The sequence below is a fragment of the Triturus cristatus genome, chromosome 2_2, assembly GCF_964204655.1.
Source record: "Triturus cristatus chromosome 2_2, aTriCri1.1, whole genome shotgun sequence".
NCBI classification, from domain to species: domain Eukaryota; kingdom Metazoa; phylum Chordata; class Amphibia; order Caudata; family Salamandridae; genus Triturus; species Triturus cristatus.
Window position 1 is genome coordinate 967,863,012 of NC_140582.1, and position 23,744 is coordinate 967,886,755.

The 23,744-nt window shown below is 44.3% G+C and overlaps 1 protein-coding gene across 1 annotated transcript; it reads right to left on the reverse strand.

The window, feature by feature from the left end:
- Window positions 1-7,501: 7,501 nt before the first annotated feature.
- Window positions 7,502-21,774, reverse strand: LOC146863012 (G2/M phase-specific E3 ubiquitin-protein ligase-like). The gene is made up of 3 exons (XM_085643330.1): window positions 21,763-21,774; window positions 20,571-20,743; window positions 7,502-7,852 (listed from the first exon to the last, which is right to left on the reverse strand). The coding sequence occupies exons 1-3, from the start codon at window positions 21,772-21,774 to the stop codon at window positions 7,630-7,632; spliced, it is 408 nt and encodes a 135-aa protein (XP_085499456.1). The 3' UTR covers window positions 7,502-7,629.
- Between the last annotated feature and the right edge of the window lie 1,970 nt (window positions 21,775-23,744).

The following is a 23,744-nucleotide window of genomic DNA, read 5'->3' on the forward strand; positions in this document are numbered from 1 at the left end:
TGTAAATTAAACATATGCCTTTTATGATAAAATGAGCGATGACACATTCTACCCTTGCAGAGGTAAATTTAAATAGATTAAAATGAGTGCTACATAAATCATTAAAACTACTAGGATAATGTTCAGGCACTGTAAGTTAAAATAAAATACACAAACATACAAATATCATAGTGAACATTAATAGCTTAATGTATTGGCTTAAAAGGACAGGATTTGATATAGTTATACCATGGAACATATGGAAAAAAAGCAAATTCTTGGTGAAAGATTAGAGGCACATACAGGATATATGAGCACATAGACAGTTGGAATTATTTCTCTTTTCCTCATGGTTGATTTTAGAAACTGGTGTTTGTAGGCTCAGTTGCAGAGATTATGTTGTTTGGATACATATTCATACTTCCAAATTGTCAGCAGTGGAGCATAGATTCAGAGCTTTACTTTTGTAAGGTTATGTTCGTATTACACTATACTTGAAATTATTTTTTTCTGATTGTTTCCTTGTTAATTGTTGTCAGAAATGCCCATCTTAAGTGTAAGTGATACCTTGTTTTGGCCTCTCCAAAATGAGAAGACGCTTCGCGCACAATACCCATCAGCCAAGAAGACACTGTTTACCGTTACCTATGAAAAAACACATATACCAACATTATCCATATACCCATTGTTACACATTTGTAATTTACATGACTGTCTATCTTCATTGGTATCATTTAGGTGATTGCTTTTATTTGCTGCCTGATACAGTGAAAGAACACATTGTTAATACTTTATACTGGGACTGAACTGGAAAAAACATTAAAAGCAGTGGTCGAGTGATCATCAACTAAGGTGACACTTTCAGCAATGTCCTCATAAAGTGCTTACATGTGCATTAGTGTACCTAGAGTGTTCAAATTCTCATTTTGCTGCAAGAAAAAGTCTCTTGCAACTCTTCTCCTTGAGTCAAATGAATATCTGATCTGAATCAGTGACCAACATGGTCCTTATTAACGTTGTTGTAGACGACAGGGAATGAAATAAATTAGCCCTTGGTCCAAAGACGTACGACTTTTACGAGATGCATCCTCCGTGGCCGGCAGACTTGACTCAAGAAGAAGAGTTGTATTTGAGGAACTCAAGCCTCAAACTGTGCTGTCTACATCTACCATTTAGCCTTGAGAAAGACCCGCCTTGACATCTATGAATTCGTCTGTCTTCAGGGTCGAAACGTCGGCGTTACATTTTGGTTCAGCAATATCGAGTCTCCTGGTTTTGAATAATGAGCATTCTTGCCTGTCGCTAGAGACACCGATTATTTTTTGTTCTGGCCACTGTTGTTGTCAATTTATTGTGAATATTTGTACATATTTTATCTGCACCTGTATATAATGCATTCACCACACCACAGTCACTGAGCACCTATTTCACTTGACTATATGTCACTGTTTATTCTTGACAGCCTGAGAAATGTAACTAAATAAATATTATGATTGAATTTGGCATAAAGAAAAAAGCTTTGAATGTGTTCCTTTTGGATGTTTACATCAAGTGTATAATGTTTTAAAGAAATCAGCTTGCACCCGATGGACCCACTGTAATTTTGTGGCATCTTAAACAGGGCCAGGCTTTTCTTTCACAGGTGATTAGGCCAAAAGAACAAAAGGAAGATGTCTGTCTCGTTCTTCAATGACAGTAGAAACAGAACCGAGACCAAATTCTTCCCACATTTTCACATATAGAAAAAGAAAAATGCCTCTTTGACGGGTTTTTCTGTAGGATCCTGCACATAACAGTACTGGCTGTAATGCAGGTACTCTTTTAGCATGAAGCAAGGGTGCCTGCATTGTTGCTAAACAGCAACAAGTGTGCTAGCACCGGAACAGAGTGCCATATATTTTAAATATGGCTCTTCTGAGCTCTATCCCATTCATGTAATGCACCACAGAAACTTGCCTTGCTGCACTGCGTTCATGTATTCTTACTAAATTTCTCCCTAGACGTGAGGCTGCTGATCTCGTGGCACAGCTGTGTCTTCCCCTTGTCAACCCTGGATTTTGGGGTGTGATGCTGTTTGCAAGGTGCACCCTATTATCTAGATCCGTGTTGGGTCCCATGACATTTTTGTTTGCAATCTACTTGCAAGGTCACACAGCCTACAGCTTAGCCTACGGCAATTTATTTAATAGGTATTGCAGACAGTTTCGAGGGGTGACTATGGGAGTATTCTGTTACTTTAGCCTCCAGCATTCAATTTAGCATGTAGTATCTGTATGCTTGTGCTACATCATCCATTCAGTCCTTTTCCCTACAAAGCCTTGACCCCTTTTATTTGTCTATTCCCCCACCTTTTTGCACACTTCAATGTACCATTTCTCCTTAGATCCCATTCCAACCTGGATTCATTTCCTGAATTTAGTGTACTCCATCCTGGTGTTCTCATCTCATCCCACCTCAACAGGGCATGAACTATAGTAGACTTCTCTTCCTGGCCTACTCTTAATATTGTGTAAATTCTTTCTTCCACATACTCGGAGTATCCCATGCAGTCTGTTTTTTTCCTTTCCTTTCTTTATTCTTTGCTTGTGCCATTTTCCGCCCTATTTACATTCATGCTTTGTTCTTTCTTTGCTGTGTTTTTGTGACTGGACTCCTAGACACGTTCATGCTTCCTACCTTCCTTTTGCACAATAATGCAATTTTCATCACTTGGTCCCAATCAGATCTTACCTCCCTATCTATCTCTCCCCTGCCACACCCATCTACTTGTGCAATTGCCTACCTCGTCCCTCTAACCATTGCGGTCTGTTTCTCACAAGAAGTCTCTTACATTCGGTAATGCTTTATCTGGTAGAGACTCTATCTAGCTGCAGATTCCTAACCATAGAATATTCCCCAGGAGTCAGACTAGATCCAGAAGTTTTCAAGCAGTTCGCTTGAGATGGCCTCGTCCGGCTCTGTATTGTGGGGTCTACGCCGGCAATGCAATGCGTGTTGCCTAAATAAATGCCACCCTGAAGCCTGATGTTAGTTCCTTTTGCGACTTTCCATGTCAAGCACGCAGCCATGATGAAGACTGACAACTGAACTGAAATTCTAAGGCCCTTAGAATGGTGAGCCTTACACTGTGATCAGTTCTGCGAGCATGGAGGATGGAATGACCAGTAAGCAATCTGCGTCTACATAGGTACTCAACCAGATAAGGCATTACCAAAGGTAAGTGACTTGTTCATCTGATAAGAGACTTCTAGCTGCATATTCCTTATCTTAGAATACTAAACCCAAGCAAAGCCTCCCAAGAGGTGGGCATGCGAAGCTGATTTAAACCAGGAAGTCCTACAAGACTGAGTGAACCAAGTGCCCGTCATGACGGACCTAACTGTTCAGGCAGTAGTGTTCGGTAGACATCTGCAGAGATGCCCATGTTGCTGCTTAACAGATAAACAGGACAGGGACTCCTTACGCTAATGCAATGATCATAGCCTTGGCTCTGGTGGATGAGCAAGCAAGCCCTCAAGAGGTTGCTTCTTGCCCAATACGTATCAGTTATTTATGCTGAGCACTATACGTCTTGAGATGGTCCATTTCTGCACAGCATTCCCTTTCTTAGCCCCTTTGTACACCACAAAGACTTGATCATACACCCGGAACTCTTTTGTGTGATCAAGTTAGAAACAACAACTCTTTTTGGTTCCAGACAATGGAGTCTCTCTTCCTCCTTTGAAGTGTGAGGTAGAGAAAAAAAGTTAGGCAATGTGATGCTCTGGCCTACATGGAAAGGAGTCACAACCTTCGGGAGTAAGGAGGCATGTGTCCGGAGTACGAGATTGTCCGGATAGAAGATGGTGTAGGGAGGGTTTACATAGAGTGGCTGCAATTCGCAGACCATTCTGGCCGATGTAATGTGCACTAAAAAAGCAGTCTTGATGGTTAATCAGTGACCGGAGCAATTATGCAAAGGCTCAAAGTGTGCACACAATAAGACACAATGAAGCATGCTAAATGGCCTGGAAGGAAATGTATGTTGCAAACCTTTGAGGAATCTAGCCACAAAAGGTGTCTTGAACAAAGAAGATTGTCTGCCAACCAAAAAATGGCTGAAATGGCCTGAAAGTAATTGTGCCGAAAGCAGGGCCAGGCAGAGACAAGAATAGACCAAACAGGAGAAACTGAGAAAGAGGAGAAGTTAGAGGACTAATGTTTCTAGATAAACACCATGCAACAAATGTATCCCAGTGGGCTGGTGTATACCCAATTGGTGGAGGTACGCCTGGGTGCCAGAATAACATCACATACTTTGTGAGAAAGTTTGAAAACTGTCAGCTGTTAAAGCTCAATCTTCAAACCTAAAGGTGAAGGGTGTGCAGGTTCGAGTGTAGGACCCTGCCATTGCTGCAAAAGAAGGTTCTCTCGATGAGACAGCCTGATCGGGGGACCGATCATTCAAGTCCAGAAGCGGGTTCATAGATAGCCGAAGGCCTGTGTCTTCACTGGAGTCCATACTTCTCCAAGTACAGCGGCGGAGGCCCTCGGCTGCTACCTGCTGTGTCCTCAGCTAAAATGTTGGAACCCCCTGTCAGCATGTCAGCTCTGGGAAGAGGGAGCAGCATGTCATGGGAACTGACATGCACGGCAGGGCTTTCTTTTCTGAAGACGCATGCATGTTTCTCAGTAGAGTGTGTACCTGCTAGGCTTAGTGTCTAGAAAACGAATGCTTTGAATGGTGATAATACTTAACAGAGTGTGCAAGATGGTTATATTATTTTTCAAGCAGTTAGGTTTTACTTACACCAACAAAAATAACAGCAACACAGCATATGAAACTTCCATTCAGCTGTTCAAAGAGCAATGTGTTAGAAGCAGCATTACAAGGTCATTCAACCCAGGAAGGAGCAACTTTAGAGGCATTTTTCGATACATTTGCTTACCGTTCATACATGCTTCTAACTGAGGCATTGTTTGTTCTGTGATACAGATACGTCAGACTTAACAACAACTTCCACAAACATTTCCAAAGAGAATTATTGATGAGAAAGTTGTAAACAGACCTACAAATTTGGGAGAGGAAGACAAGAGGACTGATTGCTTGGGGGAAATGCTGGTGTCCAACTACAAGCTTCAAATGTATTCAGTGGTATGATATGAATTGGCGTAAAATAATTAGGGACAACACTACTCACACACCAATATAATAACTGTAAAACTGCTAATATTTTCAATATAGGCTGTAGGTATGGTTTAAGCTAATTCATTACCAATAGTATGGAAGTGCAATAAAAAATATGTTTTTGGTTTTTCTAATGTTCTTTTTATTTGATAGTATGAGTACTAGAATTATTATAATTTATTTGCCATATTCTGATACACAAGGTTTTTAGGTGCACATTGTCCATATTGCCTATTCTATTATTTAAAAACACCAATAGTTGTGATGTTGCTTGCTTTCAGGTTGAGGCTCCACACATCTACAAAGACTCTTTGGGCGCAGGGTCAAGACTGATTTGCATATGGTTGGGTCCAAACTGGAATGCATTGTGAGCAAAAAAATGATAGAGTTAGGCCCAGAGCTCTGTACTGGGGTGAATGTATTACGTTGTTCTGCATTCTGTCCATCAATTGTTCTTTTTGCATCTGACCACTCGTGGTGGGATGAACCAAGTTCACTCGGTTGGAAACTTGTCACACGGGTCTTCTTGAGACCATTCAAAATGATAATCAGCACCTACCCTTGTTACTGGCACTAGAGAGCTCAAACCCAGAAGGATGGGAACACCTGGGAGAGGAGGACTAGGACACAAGGCACAGTAGCTAAGTAAAGAAATTGTAGCTATAGCCTGTTCTGTGAAGCATTAAGTTTTACATTTGTATAAAGTTATTTTTCATAAGCAAAGTAAAGCTATGGGTTAGACGATCAGTTACTGCTTTGTAGGCCAATGGATGACTTCTGAGTTTACGACCCTCACACTACCTCACTGAGAAGCGTGCAACTGCTTGCCATTGCTACAACTGAGTGAAGTGTTAAAGAGATTGTACATAGCCCAGTTTGCACAGCCAAAGGTTCACTGTACCCCTTTACATCAGAGGTACATTACCACAGGCCTCAGGCCCAGTAGCCCCTGCTTGCCCAGTGGCCATCGAAACAGGGTCTGACACAAGACACACTAAAAACATGAAACCAAGAACTCCGTCAATCCGAAGAACTTCTAATTATTGACAACCAATGTAGATTTATTGGTAAAGATAGTTTAGAAAAAAACTTTTTTCATCATTGCAACAAGTTTCAGGAAAAATATTTTTTTCAATAGAATTTTCTAATATGCCATGATAAAGAAGACAGGAAGGGAAAGAAATGTTCTATTCTCAAGGCACAGAGAACTGCCCTGTGGCTATCACGTGATTTTACAAAAGCCTAATGCCCTTGCATTTCTTAAGCTGCCACAAGACTCACACCTTCCGCGACAACAGCATGATCAATCCTTTGTATCCATAACTACTTTGTTATATATGTATACATTATACCCCTCATTTCAATATGATCATTAGGCTCATCCAAATCCTGGAGAATTCAGTATCCCAAAGTCCATGTTTGTTTCAAATTCTTCATAAGATATTGAAAGGGGGAGGCGCAACACATTTCCACAGGTGTTTGCTTCTGGAAACATAGACATTTCAACTTGGCCATCGCATGCATGTAGAAAATCTATTGATGGTTGAGGATTAAAGCCAAGTGGTGGAACTGTGTTAGCACCAGTCACAAAACACAGAATGTCCTTTAATTTGGCTTCACATGCAAGCTCTAAAAGAAAAAAATATGTATGAGTCAAACTAGTAAAATTGTGATAACTGCAATGATTGTGATTGTTTTTTATTTCATCTGCTAAATGAATGCTTCAGTAGTGGTTGACATGTGAATAATAAAACCCCTGATGATTTGCTGTGCTTCATTTCACCAAAAACTCATCAAATCGAGATTATCTGTTGCTAACAACAGATAACACTTCGAGATCTGGTGTGAGGGTATTTTACTATTTCCACAATCCTGCTCGCCTTACTCTTCCTTTAATAGAAGTCTTCCCATTGTTCAACATGGAGTAAGCATAGGTATTCCATGCTGGTAGACCTGCATCTGACACTCTCTCTGAGTCTTCACACACACACACCACTGTTTATACAAACAATGCCGATAAGCCAATAACCTTATCTTAAAGGCTTGGGGCTGGAGGTAGCTGCAATCTCCACTGTGCAAAGGCTTTACTCTGTTAGAGACCCTCACAGCAGACCCAATCATGCTCCATATCGATTTGTATTACTTTTCCATGATGCAGTACATGAAGCATCATTCTAATGGGGTAGCTACCATTTTACTCCCAGGACACTACAATTAAGCTTGAACAACATTAATAATAGACATATCGTGCAAAATGAAGATTGAAATAAAGCAGGCAATTTTTGATGCATTATCCTTTTGTTCTTATTATAGATTTTACTCTGTGCAAATAAAACAGGTTGGTATGTCCCTCCATAACTCTCTTTCTCTACAGTATCTTTCGGAAGTCTTTGACACCATGTTTGTCATAATAGGCTGGTTTAAATTATAGTTTCAACAGATGTGGCTCATCAATAGTTGAGCTATAACATAATGAAACAATTTCACTTGCCTTCACAATCTTGGAGGTAATCTCTCCAGTAACCAATGATGTGTTCTTCCTGTAACCGATGGTTACTGCCTGATGAACTGAATTTAATGTTAAACATTCCATTAATGATATCAGTGGTGATTTCGTGTTCCATCAAAATGAATGCCTCTTCACAAAGTTGTTTATGAATTTCCATGGCCTGAAGTACTTCCAGAGTTGTTAACCCCTCCTTTAATCTGCAATAAAGAATAAAGAATACCTAACCATGAATAGTCAGACTATTGGTCAAATTATAATGTAAAAGTTATTATAAAATTAATATATGTCTATGACGCATCTAAAGGTCCTTCAGTGCCCTATGTTCAAACTGTTCGTAAAACGTTCAGTATAAATAGAAAATTCTGAAGCTAGCTGTTGAAGACCACTGACAAAGGCTAATTCTGTTTCTCCTGTGGTCTTGTGATGATTTTCTAGCAGCAAGGTAGCACACGACCTGCAGCTTTTTTAAAAAAAACGTAACCAAACCCAGCAAGTACATTATTAGAGGGCAAACTGTTGATTATCGGAGCTTTTTGGCTGCCAATTGTTGACTTCAAACTGCTGACCCGGTGGAGAGTGTGAATGGGACCTTAGATACTGTGCTTGGACTTTTAGCAAGGCCTGGCCAACCCTGCATAATAAATTGTTATTTTATGCATTAGATGAAAAGACCACCTGGGCAAGGTGATTTGTAGCTGTTGATGTCTGCAGGCTTCACGCTCACATCAACCGTGGGAGTTCCCTGGAAGGTAGGGGGCTGGAGGTGGCAGTAGAAGTCAAAGAATAGATTTTGACTCTTAATTCATAAGCCATCTACTTTATGAGGAGTAGAAAGGGTTGTATTTCCAAAAATGTTTTTCAACAAACTGTAAAAATGTTATCTAGAATGATGAAATCTAAAATATAGTCAAGGTAACCATATACAGGCAAGCGCAAATTTACTATTCTTAGCTATGCATCGAATTACCTAGACAACTTCTATTTATTGATATTTTTGCAGTTGGATAAAGAAAATACTCGTTAGATTGATAGAACACCTTACAGAGTTTGCTAAGCAAATGTTTGAGGCAAACAAGCACTGCGATACCGATAGCAAATTCTGTTTTTGAACATTAGAGAATGGCCTCAATGAACACTTATTAGGGCAATTGCACAAATCATTGGCAGCAAAACACTAGTCACAATTTGTGATCATTACATTTATGATTTTCTGATCTATATGTTGGTTTTTAAAATTCCACTTTGGAGTGGGTCTTAATTCGACCTACATCATGACTATTAAGGAGTTAAATTGAAAACTGCAACTTATTACAGTATGTAGCTGTCAAACCATGTCTCTGATCACCTTTAACTAAAATAAACTTTAAAAAAAATAGCAGCCCATTTTCACTAAAGGAACAGGTAAGTTATAAAAAGGGTTAGTTTTTTCAAAGTCTCTTCGAGATTTAGCAGTTGATCTTCAGCCCACAGTCTACTCTAGAGCAAACCTTTTTTTAACTTTCACAAAGGTAATGGAGTATTCCCTTTTGTGAATAAAATGCTACCTCTATTTAGGAGCCAATAATGTCTCAATGCTTTAAACATGATTTTAGTCATAAAATGTTGAATTATCTCATATTGATTCAGTATTTTTGAAGTGACACCTACAATACACTCCTTCAAAATATCTAATTTGTATGGAGTCACAAAACCATTTTTGGAACTTTTACAGACTGTTTTATGATATTGTAAACAGTCACTCAGACAGTTTGTGACCATAAAAAATGTACATCTTACTTTTGGTTAGTAGAGAAGCATTCAAAATAATCAACACAGATTTTATAGTATTTTAACCATATAATTGAAATTAAATCAAAGTAAATTCGAAGGGATGGGTTTGGCATTTTAGCCAAATGAACATGAGCCTCTGTGGGCCTAAACTCATCTGCATGTTTTTGGGAAGCGACTAAGACTACCAGCGTTTGAACTGACTCCATCAAGGATTGGCAAAAGCAAAGGGTTCGTGAATGTATCTGGATCGAGAACGATGACACATTGATGGTGAAGAACCGGAGCAGGACACACCATATCGTATTAAAAATGGCGGCCGCCACAGAGAGAGTGCCTCACTAAGCAACATTATAATGCAGCCAGAGCATGGACAGCACCTTAATACCTGGCCTTCATTCTGCTGACAAGTGATAGTTAGTCACCCTGTCTACTGCTGGAAGGGGGGACAAGGTGAAAATACCTCAGCTGTAGGCTGCCTATCTCCGACCCTGGTAAGATGGCACCCTGTGGCTGAGTAATGCAGAAGGCTCTCTGAGGCAGTATGCAGGGGAGAGCCTGTTGCTCATTAGAGACGCTTGGTGGATTGAGGGGACAGATATTTAGCATGGCTGGGATCAGTAGTGACCCGAATTGGCTGAGCAAAGATGTTGTGATGAGGCAAGACAGCATGGCACAGTGATTGCCCTGAATTAAATCTACAAATTCGTGCCTGCCTGATGCTCCCCTGTAAACAGAACGTACACATTTTAATGAAGACATCTGCTTCTGGTGCTGGAGCAAGGGCTTCCCCTTAAACACAAGCACAGACTGGGATCCGTTTTGTACGCTGAACTCCCTGAGATTGCGGACCGACAAGGGATAGCTAATCAGTGGAGAGTTAACACACCTGTCTTCAAATATAGAACCGCTTGCCACCTATTAAGGCAATTAAAGAGCTTAAAATGCACATGACCGGGGGGCGTGGCCAAGCCGAGCACCAAGATGGCCGCCTAATCTGTCGGCTCCGCCGACCGAGCTCTACATCCAATTAACTATCCGCTCATTACTCCCCCAACTGCAGCGAAATTGCCACAGTTAGTCTCCAGAGGGGCCAAGCTGCCGACTGATGCCAATTGCGGTCCGGACGAGGCTGCGGTGACTTGGCAACGCTAACTGCGACAACAGACCGCGTGAGCGGCCGTGCAGCCAGCCGGCAGGGAGCACTTTCGGTGGCGGAGACCCTCGACGCAACTGGAGGGCTGAGGAACATTGGAGACTCCCTTACTAAGACTGGCGTGAGACCCTGAACTGCGGCTACTGCTCGCTGCGACCCTCACCGGGCCGTGTGTGTGGCGCTGAAGATCCTTTGACTGAGGCGGCCTGGAGTCCGGAGAGGCATGTGGGAGCATCTGGGCAATATCGGCGGAAGCGCCAGCTGTGGCCCCCATCATCGTGGCCGTGGAGAGAGCGGAGTGAGGTGGGTGCCCTGCCTTGAGCCGGCTGGGGGTGCGGTGCGACGCTGGGCCGTGCTCCCGATTTCCTTGGGGACCTCGCGTGGCCCCATGCAACCGAAGTGGTGAGGAGTCGGAACCGTGACCAGCGGCATTGATCCCAGCCTGTGCTGCATGCCCGTGCCAGTTGGGCAGTGGCTGGTGTTGCACGCCTCTCTCTGGCCTGGAGCCCACTGCGTGACTGGAGAGTGAGTTGAGGTGCTGGGGAACTCGCCGTGACTGTTTGGCAAAATCATGCTGCGATCAGTGTCCATTGGCTGCTGCTGAACAGCTCCTGTCGTGTTGACCTCATCTCCCCCGGAGCTACCGCTGGTGCGTGGCCGCGGTGCATACCTTGTGCGGCCCGGACGTTGGCTTGCACACGCTCTGGGGCTGGAGAGACGTCGCAGAGTGGCATTAGCGACCAAACCCCATTTCAAATGGACCAACTAGCGCGAAGGCAGAGTACCAGTCACTTTGTTCCCAGCCATTACGGGCTGTTATTCACGTCAGGGGGTGTGGTATGGAAGACCTGCACCCAAAATGGCGGGGGGTCACAGCTCAAAAGCAGCCCTCCTGACCAAACTAACTAAATTAGCATAGGACGGAGGTCCCGGCTCTAGCCCAAAAGGAGGGACCGCCACGTCCGACAGATCTGAGCCTGGAGGTAAGAAAAAGAACCAGATGTTACAGGACATTCTTGATGCCATTACTACCGTCCGCACGTCCCTGGAGTCACAGATAGACATCGTCTCCACCGAGGTGTCCCTCATCAGGGAGGATATGCGCACCATGAACTCCTGATTGAAAGACGTCGAAATCAAGGCGACCTCCCTGGCGGAAGATGCGTCCGAGCTGCAGAAGAAGGTGGAGGACCTGCAAACACATGCCACAACGTTTGAGGCATAGTTGGATGACTACGAAGGGCGCTCCAGGCGCAACAACGTCTGCATAATTGGAGTGCCGGAACGCATGGAGGGGCCATCTGCAGTCCTCTTCGTGGAAGACTTGATCACTAACCATCTTAAGCCACGTGGGCTCTCCAACTTTTTTCGGTGGAGCGGGCGCACAGGGTGCCCGGGGGCCGACCGAGACCTGGAGCTCTCCCACGACCGCTCCTTGTGCGGATCTTTAACTACCGCGACAGGAATGTTATCCTGCAATGTGCCCGCTCGGCCCCGCCAGTGGAATTCCAGAACAGCCGCATCACTTTTTTTTCAGACTTCACCATCAAGGTGCAGCGGCAGCGACGCAGTTTCCTGGAAGTCAAGAAGGCGCTCTGAGATAAGGATGTGAAGTATGGATGATGTTCCCGGCCAGGTGAAAGGTGGAATCGGAAGGGAAATCCTGGTTCTTCACCACACCGGAGGAAACCTGGGACTGGCTTGAGGGATGGCAGCCACCATGCCTGGGGTGCGAGGATGGACGATGATGCCCGGGCTTCCAGTGGTGGCTCGCCGCAGGCGGACTTGCTGGATGCCGCGGCTGGTGTTGAGTAAATGGTCTGTACTCCTTTGGGGGGTGTAATGACTCTAAATGGGGTCTGATCTACCCGCTCATATTGCATCTGACGCCCTTTAACCGGATAGGGACTGTCATAGCTGTTCTAGTTAGTCTGAACTCTTTGAGCCTTTCCTGTCTCCTTGATGCTCATGTATGGGGATGTGGGATGTGTGTTTGGCCCTTATCAATACTCCTACTAGAAACATGTCTGGCTATTCTGATTTAATTTTGGGACAGAATTTGATTCTTTGGGGAGGTGTGCTTGGCTTGGCCATATGGTCCAGTAAGTTTTTGGAAGGGTGGGCGATAGGCACTCTGCTAGTTTGGGGGATGGGAGGTTGTGTTACCGCCGAGCAGGGAGGCAGGGTGGGGGGGTTTGGGGAGGATACGTTGGGGATGTGGGGAGGGTGGGGGGGTTTCGGGGTGTTTCTGTTTTTGTTTTGTTCTACACCGGTACACAATATTGTTCACCTCTCCTCTCTCATGCTCCATTCATTTGTCATTGACGTAAGGGGCATCCACCTAGGCTGTTCACACCCCTGCTTGACTATCTGTCACTGCTCGATTCTCACCTGGCGATTGAGATGACACGCGGTCTGACGCTTAATATGTCCACTTGGAATGTTAATGTATTGGGTGACAAAATTAAGAGGGGCATTGTGTTGCAGTACGTTAAGCATAACGAGCTTGACCTGGTGTTATTACAGGAGACGCACCTGATTGGGACCTCTTGTAGCGCTCTGAACAGGAAAGGGTACAAAATGGTTGTCCACTCCGGCTTTACATCGTGCTCCAGGGGGTGGGGGTTTTGCTTCGGAGGCGTTGTCCCTACATCATTCTTAACTCCTGGACTGACCCCCAGGGCAGGTACGCTGTGGTTTCGGGCTCCTGGCAAGGGCGCATTGTTAACGTCATCTCTGTTTATGCCCCCCCAGGACTGCAGCGCCTGACGCTACGTGACTTCGGGACCCTGCTACTGGACCTGCCACTCAGGGTGTTGGTGTTGGGAGGGGATTTCAATCTCATGATGGATGGTTCTCTAGACCGCCTTCCGCCCCGAGGGGACCCATCGAGGAGATCACAATTGTCTGAGTTTGCGAATGCTTTGGGGGTGGTGGATGTCTGGCGGTGGTTCAACCCGTCATACACCCGCTTTACGTTCCAATCCGGGGTACATGGCAGTCAGTCGAGGATCGATTATCTTTTCACTCATGCCCAAGATGTTCAGCTTTTCACGAGGTCCGGTTGCCTGGCCCGTGGGATATTTACGACCACTCCCCCGTCCTGGCGACTCTGGGTTCTCGCAGTGGGGGACGCCCCTGCTCCATTTCCGTACACCCATGGGCATTGAAAATTCCACATATCAGGGACGCTCTCCGTAAGGACACTGAATATTATTTCACAGAAAATGTTGGCTCAGTCGAATCCGCAGTGATGTTGTGGGGGGCCTTTGGGGCGGTCATTAAGAGCAGGGCTTTGTCGCTCATGGTGGGACACAGAGCTGAGCGCACCAAGAGAGTATTGGAATTGGAGGCTGAGGTCTCGAGTTTGGAGGAGTCGGTCGCTCGGGATCCCGACCTCGTCACTCGTCACAGTCTTGCACTCAAGAGGCAGGACTACCTTCAGCTTCTCTTTGAAGATGGGGCGACGCGTTCGCTAGCCTCCCGACACAGTCTTTATGGGCAGGGGGAACGGACAGGTAAGCTTTTGGCGTGGCTTGAGCGACGGGAACAGGCTGCTCGATGTGTCCGCGTGATAGCGAGCTCGGAGGGTACCATTGTTACCGATCCCCAACACATAGCTGACATATTTGCTAGTTATTACGAGGAGGTATACACTAGTTCTCCCACGTCTCAGGCCTCCTTGTCCGCTGACCTTTTGGTTGCGCTCGATATTCCTACTATTTCTCTGCAAGACAGTGAGACCTTGGAGGCAGACATCATGGTGGCGGAGGTTCAAAAGGCAATACAAGATGTCCGCTCCGGGAAGGCCATTGGCCCTAACGGGCTTCCCATCGAGCTATTCAAGCCTATGCCAACACTATTGGCTCCCCATTTGCTAAATCTATACGCTGAATGCTTTGAGTCGGGCGTTCTGCCCGTAGAGATCCGCACTGCCGCTATTGTGGTCAGACATAAGCCGGGCAAGCCTGTCGAGGAGTGCAAATCGTATTGCCCCATATCCCTTTTGACAGTTGAGGCTAAGATTCTGGCAAAACTCCTCGCGAATCGCCTCCTCCACTATATTGCTGACCTGGTCCATCCAGACTAATCCAGGTTTATGCTGGGGAGGAACACGGCCCGGAACGTACGTCGGGTACACGGGGTCCTCTGCAGACTTCACACCATCGAGGAAGACGCGATTCTTTTGTCGTTGGATGCCTCAATGGCTTTCAACACCATTGAGTGGGACTTTCTCTTCGCTGTCTTGGCCCGTCTGGGTTTCGGAAAAAAGAGAGAATTCCCTTGATTCAACAAATTGAAGAGCATAAAGTATTATGTCAAAAGAAGGGGGGGGGTTTCTATGTGAAATTCTTTTATTAAAAAACATGTTTCTCATTATAAAACATACAAAATCGCAAGACATTTTATGGTACATCAAATCAAATTGTTAAAAACCTCATACAGTACATATCAGTTCAATCCCAATCACATAAAACAGTATAATACGATTATGACCAGCATAACATGGAGACAGACACAAAATGTAAGATCCAATTCTTCTTCTTTACAGATGCACATCACAATGAACTCTAAAATACAGCTTATTATACATGGATGAATCAGTATATTGTTTATCTGTATTGGTCCTTTGATTGTGCTTGTCCACAGCGTCGCCGCGTTTCGATGGCTTAAACTGATAATACCATCTTTGTCAAGACCACATAATTCTGTCTCCTACCACAATTAGTGTTTTTCCTTTGGATAGGGTGACGTTTATGTGTGCTCCTGGCTCTCTAGATAGAGAGATTTGCACAAACTTTCCTTCTACTGCCTTCGCAGTTTACTGGGTAGCGTGTTACACCTTATCTTTACGTGATTTTGGGGGGCTTCTTTGCTATGAATTGCTTCTTCCTTTAAATTTAGTCAGAAGTTCCCACACCACGAGGCTAAAATCCTTTTCTTGTTTGCAGCGGATCTATATTCCGCTGTTTTCCCTCCGTCGTGTGTATTTCCGGATCGGAGCAAAATCCTAAACTTATTCGTAGGATTCGGCTATTGTACACTCACCCTACGGCTCATAATCATCGCTCTGCCACTTTCTCGCTTCATCGGGGCACGAGGCAAGGCTGCCCCTTGTCACCACTACTTTTCGCCCTTGTCTTGGAACCACTTGCGGTGTGGGTTCGGGGTGATCCGGAGATACGGGGCTTAAATGGACGGCATGTCACGAGGATCGCATCTCGCTGTATGCCGATGATATCTGCTTATACTTGGCCTCCCCTGAGCGGTCGCTGCGACGGGTGCTCCATATTTTTCACATTTTCTGCACCCACTCTGGGTATCAGATAAACTGGTCTAAGTCCCATATGTATGCGCTATGGGGTTACCCCCCCCAGCGAGTCCTCTGGGCTTTAATATCCCGGTTGCCCCAAGGGGTTTCCGATACTTGGGCATTTTCGTCCCTCCTGACCTCAACCTCTTTTTCTAACACAACTTACTCGGACCTCTCCAGCGCTTCAAATCCACTCAAATATAGCTCTCTCCCTCTCACTATTCTTGGACGTGCGTCCCTGTTCAAAATGTAAGCACTCCCGCGCTTTCTCTATGCCCTACAGAATACCCATATCCCGATCCCAGATTCTTATTTTTCCCAAATTGACGAGGTATTGCAGGGACTGCTATGGGAGGGTTGTAAGCCGCGCATCGCAATGAACAACCTCACCATGGGCTGGTATGACGGGGGCATCGGTTTACCGGATCTCAGACTATATTACCAGGCGTCCCAGTTGGTTGTAGTCAATTGCTGGGTGTTTGAGTCTCACGATGAGCTCAATTTCCGTACGGATTATTGGCTCCTGGGACGAGGCAGGTACAACAGAGCACTCTACGCCAACCCCAGCAAGCTTAACTTAACAGGCCCCATGGCGCGCACGGTCAAGATTTGGCATGAAGTTACCAGAAAATTAGGATGGCGCAAGCGCCTGACAAAGGTGACCCCCCTATGGGAGCCCGATATTTTAGGTCATCTCAGCAGTTGTCCAGGGTTTGACAAGTGGGATTTAATCGGTATCTCCATGGTTCGGTACATCTGGGTTAAGGGGAGACTAGCATTGTTTCCGAAGCTCCAGGCCAAATATCAGCTAGCTCCATCGGAGACGTTCAGGTACCTGCAAATTCATGATGCGGTGTCCTCCGCCCTGCCAAGGGATAGTCCTCTCCCTGACTTGTCCCCTCTGGAAGACCGCCTGTTGTTGGATCCCATGGACCATAAGGCCATCTCACTCACCTACAAGAAGCTGGTCAACAATCGCCCCGACCCAATGTTGAAACTTAGAGAGGGGTGGGAGAGAGATGTGGGAGAGATGGAGAATGACATGTGGCGGGACGCTCTAGCTTCACCCCGAGAAATAGCCATCCCCATGCAACTTCTCCAGCTCAAGATCCTCCACCGAGCATATTTTGATGCCAAACAACTGTTCAGGCTTGGCAGACGCCCCGATCCACTCTGGCTCCTGCATTGCAATCAGGAGGGTACTTTTTTTCACATCTTATGGGACTGCCCACATATTCAAGTCTACTGGGTGACAATCGGTCGTCAACTTGAGAGGGCGGGAGGCAAATCCCTGAGTTATCCCCCCAACTCTGCTTACTTAATATTTGGGGGGTGGCCGATCTCACACAGGCTGAACAGACATGGGCCTCCATGGGCTTTGTTATAGCCAAGCGGACTATCGCACGACACTGGGGGGTGGCGACGGTCCTGTGCCTGGTTGACTGGGCAAAAGACATGGATACCACCATGGTGGCTGCAAAGTCCATATTCAAAGGACAAGATTGCCCCAAGAAATAGGACCAGAAGTGGGGGAAATGGAATAAGTACAGAGGGGACATCTGCATCTCCCCTACAGTGGAACTCCGGAGAGAGAGACCGTTGCTGATGGCCCAGTTGATGGTGGAGGTGCTGGCTTCTCCCTCTATGGAGTGGCGTTCTCGATCTCTCCATCCCCCGCTCCCTGTTGCTATCTGTTTGTCTTTTATGTACACTTGGGTCTCTTATTATTGCCTGGGGAACGTATAATTACTATTGCTCTTTGTGGACCCCCACTACACCACGGGGTGAACGGCACTATGACAATGCATGTATGTACTGGAGGGGGGATTTTTTACAGTGACTTTACCTTGTATGTATCGGTCTTTGGTTGGTGTTAAAATGCAATAAAAAGTTTATAAAATAAAAAAATGCATTACAAGTGATTTCTTTAAGACATACTCAGCGGTGTTGGTACCAGACTTCACAACCTTATTTAATAGTATCCCACAAAATAGAAAACTTTCAAAAACAATGAGTGAAGCCCTAATTATAGTAACACCTTAACCAAAGAAATCTCACCAGCTCTGCTTCCTACAGACCGATACCCTTGTTAAATCTTGATGTTAAACTTTGATCTTGAATTCCAGCAGTAAAGCTGACTAGCACTGTTTCACAGCCCAGTCAGTATTTTTCTAATTAAGACAGACATATGATAACAGCTGCTGGAAAATGTCAACATAAATAAGATCCTGGTCATATAGTGGCCTTGGACACGAGAAAGCTTTCGACTGGGTGGACTGGGTCTTCCTCATGAGGACTATAGAGAGGTTTGGTCCCAGATTTACAGCACTGGTTTGGCTGAATTACAATAATCCTACGTCACACATCCTAGTGAATTGCAGAAGAAAGAGAGGGGACCAATGGGTAGAGAGACAAAGAAGGGCTACCCACTCTCACTGCTTCTTTATGCTCTTAGCATAGAACCCTGTGAAGCACATTAGAGCCGACAAGGAGGTCGGAAGCATAACCTTTGGGTAGGAGTTTCATAAAGCATTCTTGTTCGCTGATGATGTCCTCTAATCATTTACTGATCCCTCAAGATTTTTCCCTTGAATTCAACACCTTCTTACTCGCTTTGAGGGAGTATCAGGCTTCATTGAAAACACAGCAAAGTCAAGAATTTTCAGGCCTACACTATCTTGCGGAAAGGTTGTGGAACTACCACTAAACACCCAGTACCAATGGACAAATAAGGCAGGCACATACCTGGGTGTTATATTAACTCCTAAGATTGAGGACCTTTACAAAGCTAACTTTCCACCGCTTCTTCAGGTTATATGAGAGGACTATCGGAGGTGGTCCTCTCTTTACCTATCTTCATTGTGGAGGCTCAATTCCATTAAGATAAACTTGTTTCTCTAGTTCTCTTTCTTTTCCAGGCACTCGCTATAATGGTCTGCAGGAAACTGTTGGCCTCCCTTAATCAGTTGAACAGTTGGTTTATTTCGCAGGCAGAAAGGGCTACACTCTCCGATAAACATACATGACTATCGAACCATGGGGGGTGACTTGCCCTACCCGGACTTGCCCTTATACTACAGGGTAGCCCAAATGCGGGCGATAGTATACTGGTTGCTCTGAGAAACAAAGAAGCATTGGCCACATATGGATAGGTTTGTGATAGGATGCTACATTTGGGACCTGCTCTGGAAGTCAAAATCTGATCAACCCTTGAAGGCTTACTTAAGCACCCCCACAAAGACAACTTTCACAGTCTAGACATGGTTATTAAGAAATCTGCATTGACAACATTCCACTCTCCAACCACGCCATTGATTTTAATACATCATTTAAACCTGCACTAGAACCAGGTCCCTTTAAAAACCGGTGGGAGAGAGGGGCTGCTACACTCGATGATCTAATTGGTCTCTCAAACCCTGAACAAATAAACAGCTTCCAGAGATTTAAAGATCTCCTTCCAGTTAAAATGTCTGTGCAGGAGGGCTTATGGTTAGGATCACATTTCTAAATAATATGCTACTTACCTCGGTCCCAACTCATACTCTGCCTCTGCAAGCATTTTAAGATAACATTGAGGGCCTTAGATGGTATTGCACCGGTGTACCCAATGGCGCAATTCCCAAACAATCTTGCACACGCTAGCAGGAAGGGAAGCTCATTAGAATGTGATATTTGATTGAGATCTATATCCTCCTAAGTTTGAAAAATAGGGCAACACTCTTTGTGGGGAGTTTGTGGATTATTATGAGGCTTTAAACTCATATGGTGGGAAACTCATCATGTCCCCCGTTCCTCGAAATCATTACAGAATTTAAAGTAATACTTGGATAGACCAGGTTTTGCTTTGTTGGGACTATGCTGTAACTTGTTAAAATATCAAACAATTGCTGATCAATTGAATATGTGGAATTGTTTGGGGACAGATAAAACAACACGGCGGCGGATCGGAATGAAGTGGACCCTCCACCAGTGTCAATGTGACATCTCAGACTATTCGGACAACCGTGAGACTGTTGATTGTCCTGGTGGATGCATTTAAAAACGTTGAGGAAATGTGTGGCCTGCTGATCAAGTTTTTATTCACGGGGCTGCCATTACTTTTCTATCCCACACACATGCAAGCCCTGAATCTGTTACATTTTTAGAACTCCTTTTGGGCTGCCAAGACTTGAATATGAGAAGTCCAATTCCTCTGATGTTCTGCTGTTTATGCTGATGCCCATTGTGACTATGAAGGGAAGGTAGTTGTTGCATAATTTTTTGTGCAATTTCTATTTGGGGAAGTTGGGGCGGTGGGAAGGCCTTTCTTTTTTTAATTCTTCTTGTTTGTTTTCTCTATTTTGATTTGTGTTGCATGGGCTGAACCTATAGGATTGTTGGGATTCCTGTAATTTTTGTTAGCCTTCTATTTATGCCCCCTAGAGGAAGGACTGCACAAGTTGTAATGTAAAATGCCAATAAAAAACTGAAACAAACTAAATTAAAAATATATTTGAGAACCATGATGTGCTTGATTTCACATTCTGTCACTGGGACATTTCTGACAGTGTGAATATGTATGATACCATTAGGATGTACAGTGATTTACAGTAACTACTTTTTAAAAATAGACATACATGTATTGCAAAGTCAAAATTATATTGTTTTATAATGCATATGCACATAAATATCACTGTACCTAACTAGTGAAGGAACAGTCAACCCCACAATGTACCAATTGATGATATCTTCCAATAGTTCTTTTTTGTCATTCAGAGATTTTAATGGACGGAAACAACCTGCTACACTTAGAATTGTGCTGTTTTTTTTTATCAATCCTTGAAGAGTTTCAAGAGACGAAGCATCCTCAATCTATGGAAAAATTAAGATTGTGATATTTTGATTAAATAGAAACAAAAAACATTTTAACTGTAACAAAAAAAACTGTAATTAAACCATGATGATGCAGAATAATTTGTCTTGGCCATCTGCTAAATAAACATATTTGTTCAGTAGGTTTAATGTTTATAAAGGTTTAAAAGACAATGGACTAAAACAGTATCAACTGCTACTGTAGTTAATGCCTCTGTAGTTTTACACTAGCTACACTCTCTCGCTGAATGGAACACCAACTGGGAAAGAGTGCGAGAGAATTAGACAAAGATGACTGGCAAAATGGCCTAATGTACCTGAAAGTGTTTGGCAGTAGGTTTTCTGTTACTTCAATTGCAAAATTCCACACTGAGTGTATTAATCCAGAATACAGATATTTAGGTCCTCTCCTATAACACATTGTTTGCAGAAACATGGTCAGGAAGGACCCTTCTATTATGTTATTAGTCAGTGTTGAAAAACTGTAGCAATTCCAGGGGAGTCTCATGGGGCAACTACAAGTGGTAGATGGTATGACTGTAGTTATGTGCCTGAAACTTTGTCGTCTTGTAATATGAAGACTCTGACATATCAAGAACATATCACATACTTTTGATTTGGTGGTATCACCAAGACATAGAGATCAAAATTGGGTTAATAGTAGGATGTTCTTGATTGATCACTGGTGCAAGAATGTGGATTTGTGTATGGCAGGTGAGAGAGTAGCAAATACGTAGAGGTTGCTCTGGAAACTTTAAAAAAGTGTGGAGGCCCGGGAATAGACATTCAGGATTGACCCAATTCCATGTCAAATAGATGAGTGTCATTTCTTTTCATATTCCTTTATAGTACATATGGCAATTATACATAAATCCAAGATACATAAATAACTATTAACCACAAAATTAAACCCAAATGATTTGCATGTTTTTGTCTAACAGACCCTCAACTAAGTGAAAACAAAATAATAAAAATTGGTAAAGATTCATCAGCACAAATGTTTAGTATCTATTGCTTACCTCTTGCAACATGTATCGTGTATCTGGATCTACCTCATCTACCAAACTGCAATTCACATTTTTTTCATCAGAACCTAAACATCGATACAAAACAGGAGACACAAAATTTGGAGCAGGCCCCCCGTGAATTAGGGAAACAGCCAGGGCTTGGCCAGCAAGGTAATAGTCATCATTTCGTATACCTTAAACAAGAAAAAAGAAATTAAACGTAATGTGTTCTGCTTATCTATAAAACATTTATTATACACTAAATAAACTAAATTTATTGCAAAAAATCTAGAAAACATATTCTCCAAGAATGTACAGCCCGATTCACGAAGGTACTTACGTGCAGTAAAGTCAAGCATGCAGAGTCTCGGCATTCGTAGAGGAGCCTTCGCACTCGGGGCTTAATCACTGTACTTGGGACAGAGTCTCCGTAAACTGTGCAGAATCTCCACACTGCAGTTCACAGTGCGGAAATTCCGCCCAAGTACAAGATTCCGCACTCTTAACAGTACCTTTATAAATCAGGACCCCAATATATTTAAGAGAGACTAAGATATTTAGACGGATGGCCTGATTACGCGTTTACCCATTTAAGCACCTGATAAATAATTTTACCACAGGGTACTTTAAATATTGGTTGTGATAAATAACACTTATTGCTAGTTTGTGGAGAATAGCATCCAGATCTTGGTGTTTAAAGTACCATAATCTGAATGATACAGTAAATACCCTGTTTTTCTCTCCCATTATCTTTCGACAGGTTTCGCATGCCAAAATGTAATGAAGGTTGAGTTTTTTTTTATATCCAATAATGATCAAATGCAAGATCCTGAAGAAAGACTGCTCCACCTGCCCCACTCGTCAGCATCCACAAAAGCTCCCTCCGCATGACAACCACTGACTTGGACGACGCCTCGCCCCCATGGAACACATCCACTTCCAGACCAACCCCAGAATAACGCTCCGCGGAACCCTCGCCTACAGACTGCCTGGCTGCATTCACCAATGTCATTGCTGACCTCATCACATTCCACGCACTCGCCTCCACAGACTACATACTAGTTGGAGAACTAAACTTCCACCTGGATAACCACCACGACCCCAACACCACCGCCCACCTAGAGAACCTGAGCAACATAGGTCTGAAGCAACTTGCCTCTGCCCCCACTCACACAGCAGTACACAAACTTGACCCTGTCTTCGCAGGAGGAAATAGCAGCTTCCTCTGGCACATCACGGAACTGCTCACGGCTGACCACCATTGCATCCACTTCTCCTTTAGAAAACCCACAACACACAAGCACACGCGTCCCCTCCCATGCAGAATCTGGAAGAAAGTCTCAGAAGAACACATCATCTCCACCTTCACCTGCACTCCATCCCTAACTACAACAGATGCCAACACTGTGGCAAGCAACCTCCACCAATGGATTGCCAACTGAACCAACACACTCGCTCCCCTCCAGAAGACTACAAGACGATACAACAAGAAAGCAAACTGGTTTACCACAGCACTCCAAGAATCCAAGCACGCCTGCCGATGACTGGAAATGACTTGGAGAAACAGCAAAACTCCAGAAACAAACACCACCTACAAAACAGCCACCACGGCATACCACCAACTCATTAAATCCACAAAGAAGAATTTTCTACAGGACAGAATCCTCTCCAACACCCACAACTCCAAGGACCTCTTCTCCATCATAGAGGAATTTGCTAAACCCAACAGCGAAACAACAGACGCCCCTCACTCCCAAGACCTCTGCAACAGACTCAGCTCCTTCTTTCACCTCAAGATCAAGACGCTCTATTACAACTTGGACGACCAAGACCTCTTCACCGCCTCAACCCCCACCCCCAGCGATGCCACCCAACAGACCCTACTTACTTGGACCCCACTCACGACAGAGGACACCCTGAACACCATGAAGAACATCCACTCTGGAGCCCCTTCAGACCCTTGCCCGCCACACATCTTACACAGGGCTGCCACA

Coding starts and splice junctions, on each gene's coding strand:
- LOC146863012 (XM_085643330.1), bottom strand. Junction 7,853..20,570: donor ACTGTTCCTTCACTAGTTAG/GTACAGTGATAT, acceptor TCTTTATTGCAG/ATTAAAGGAGGGGTTAACAA.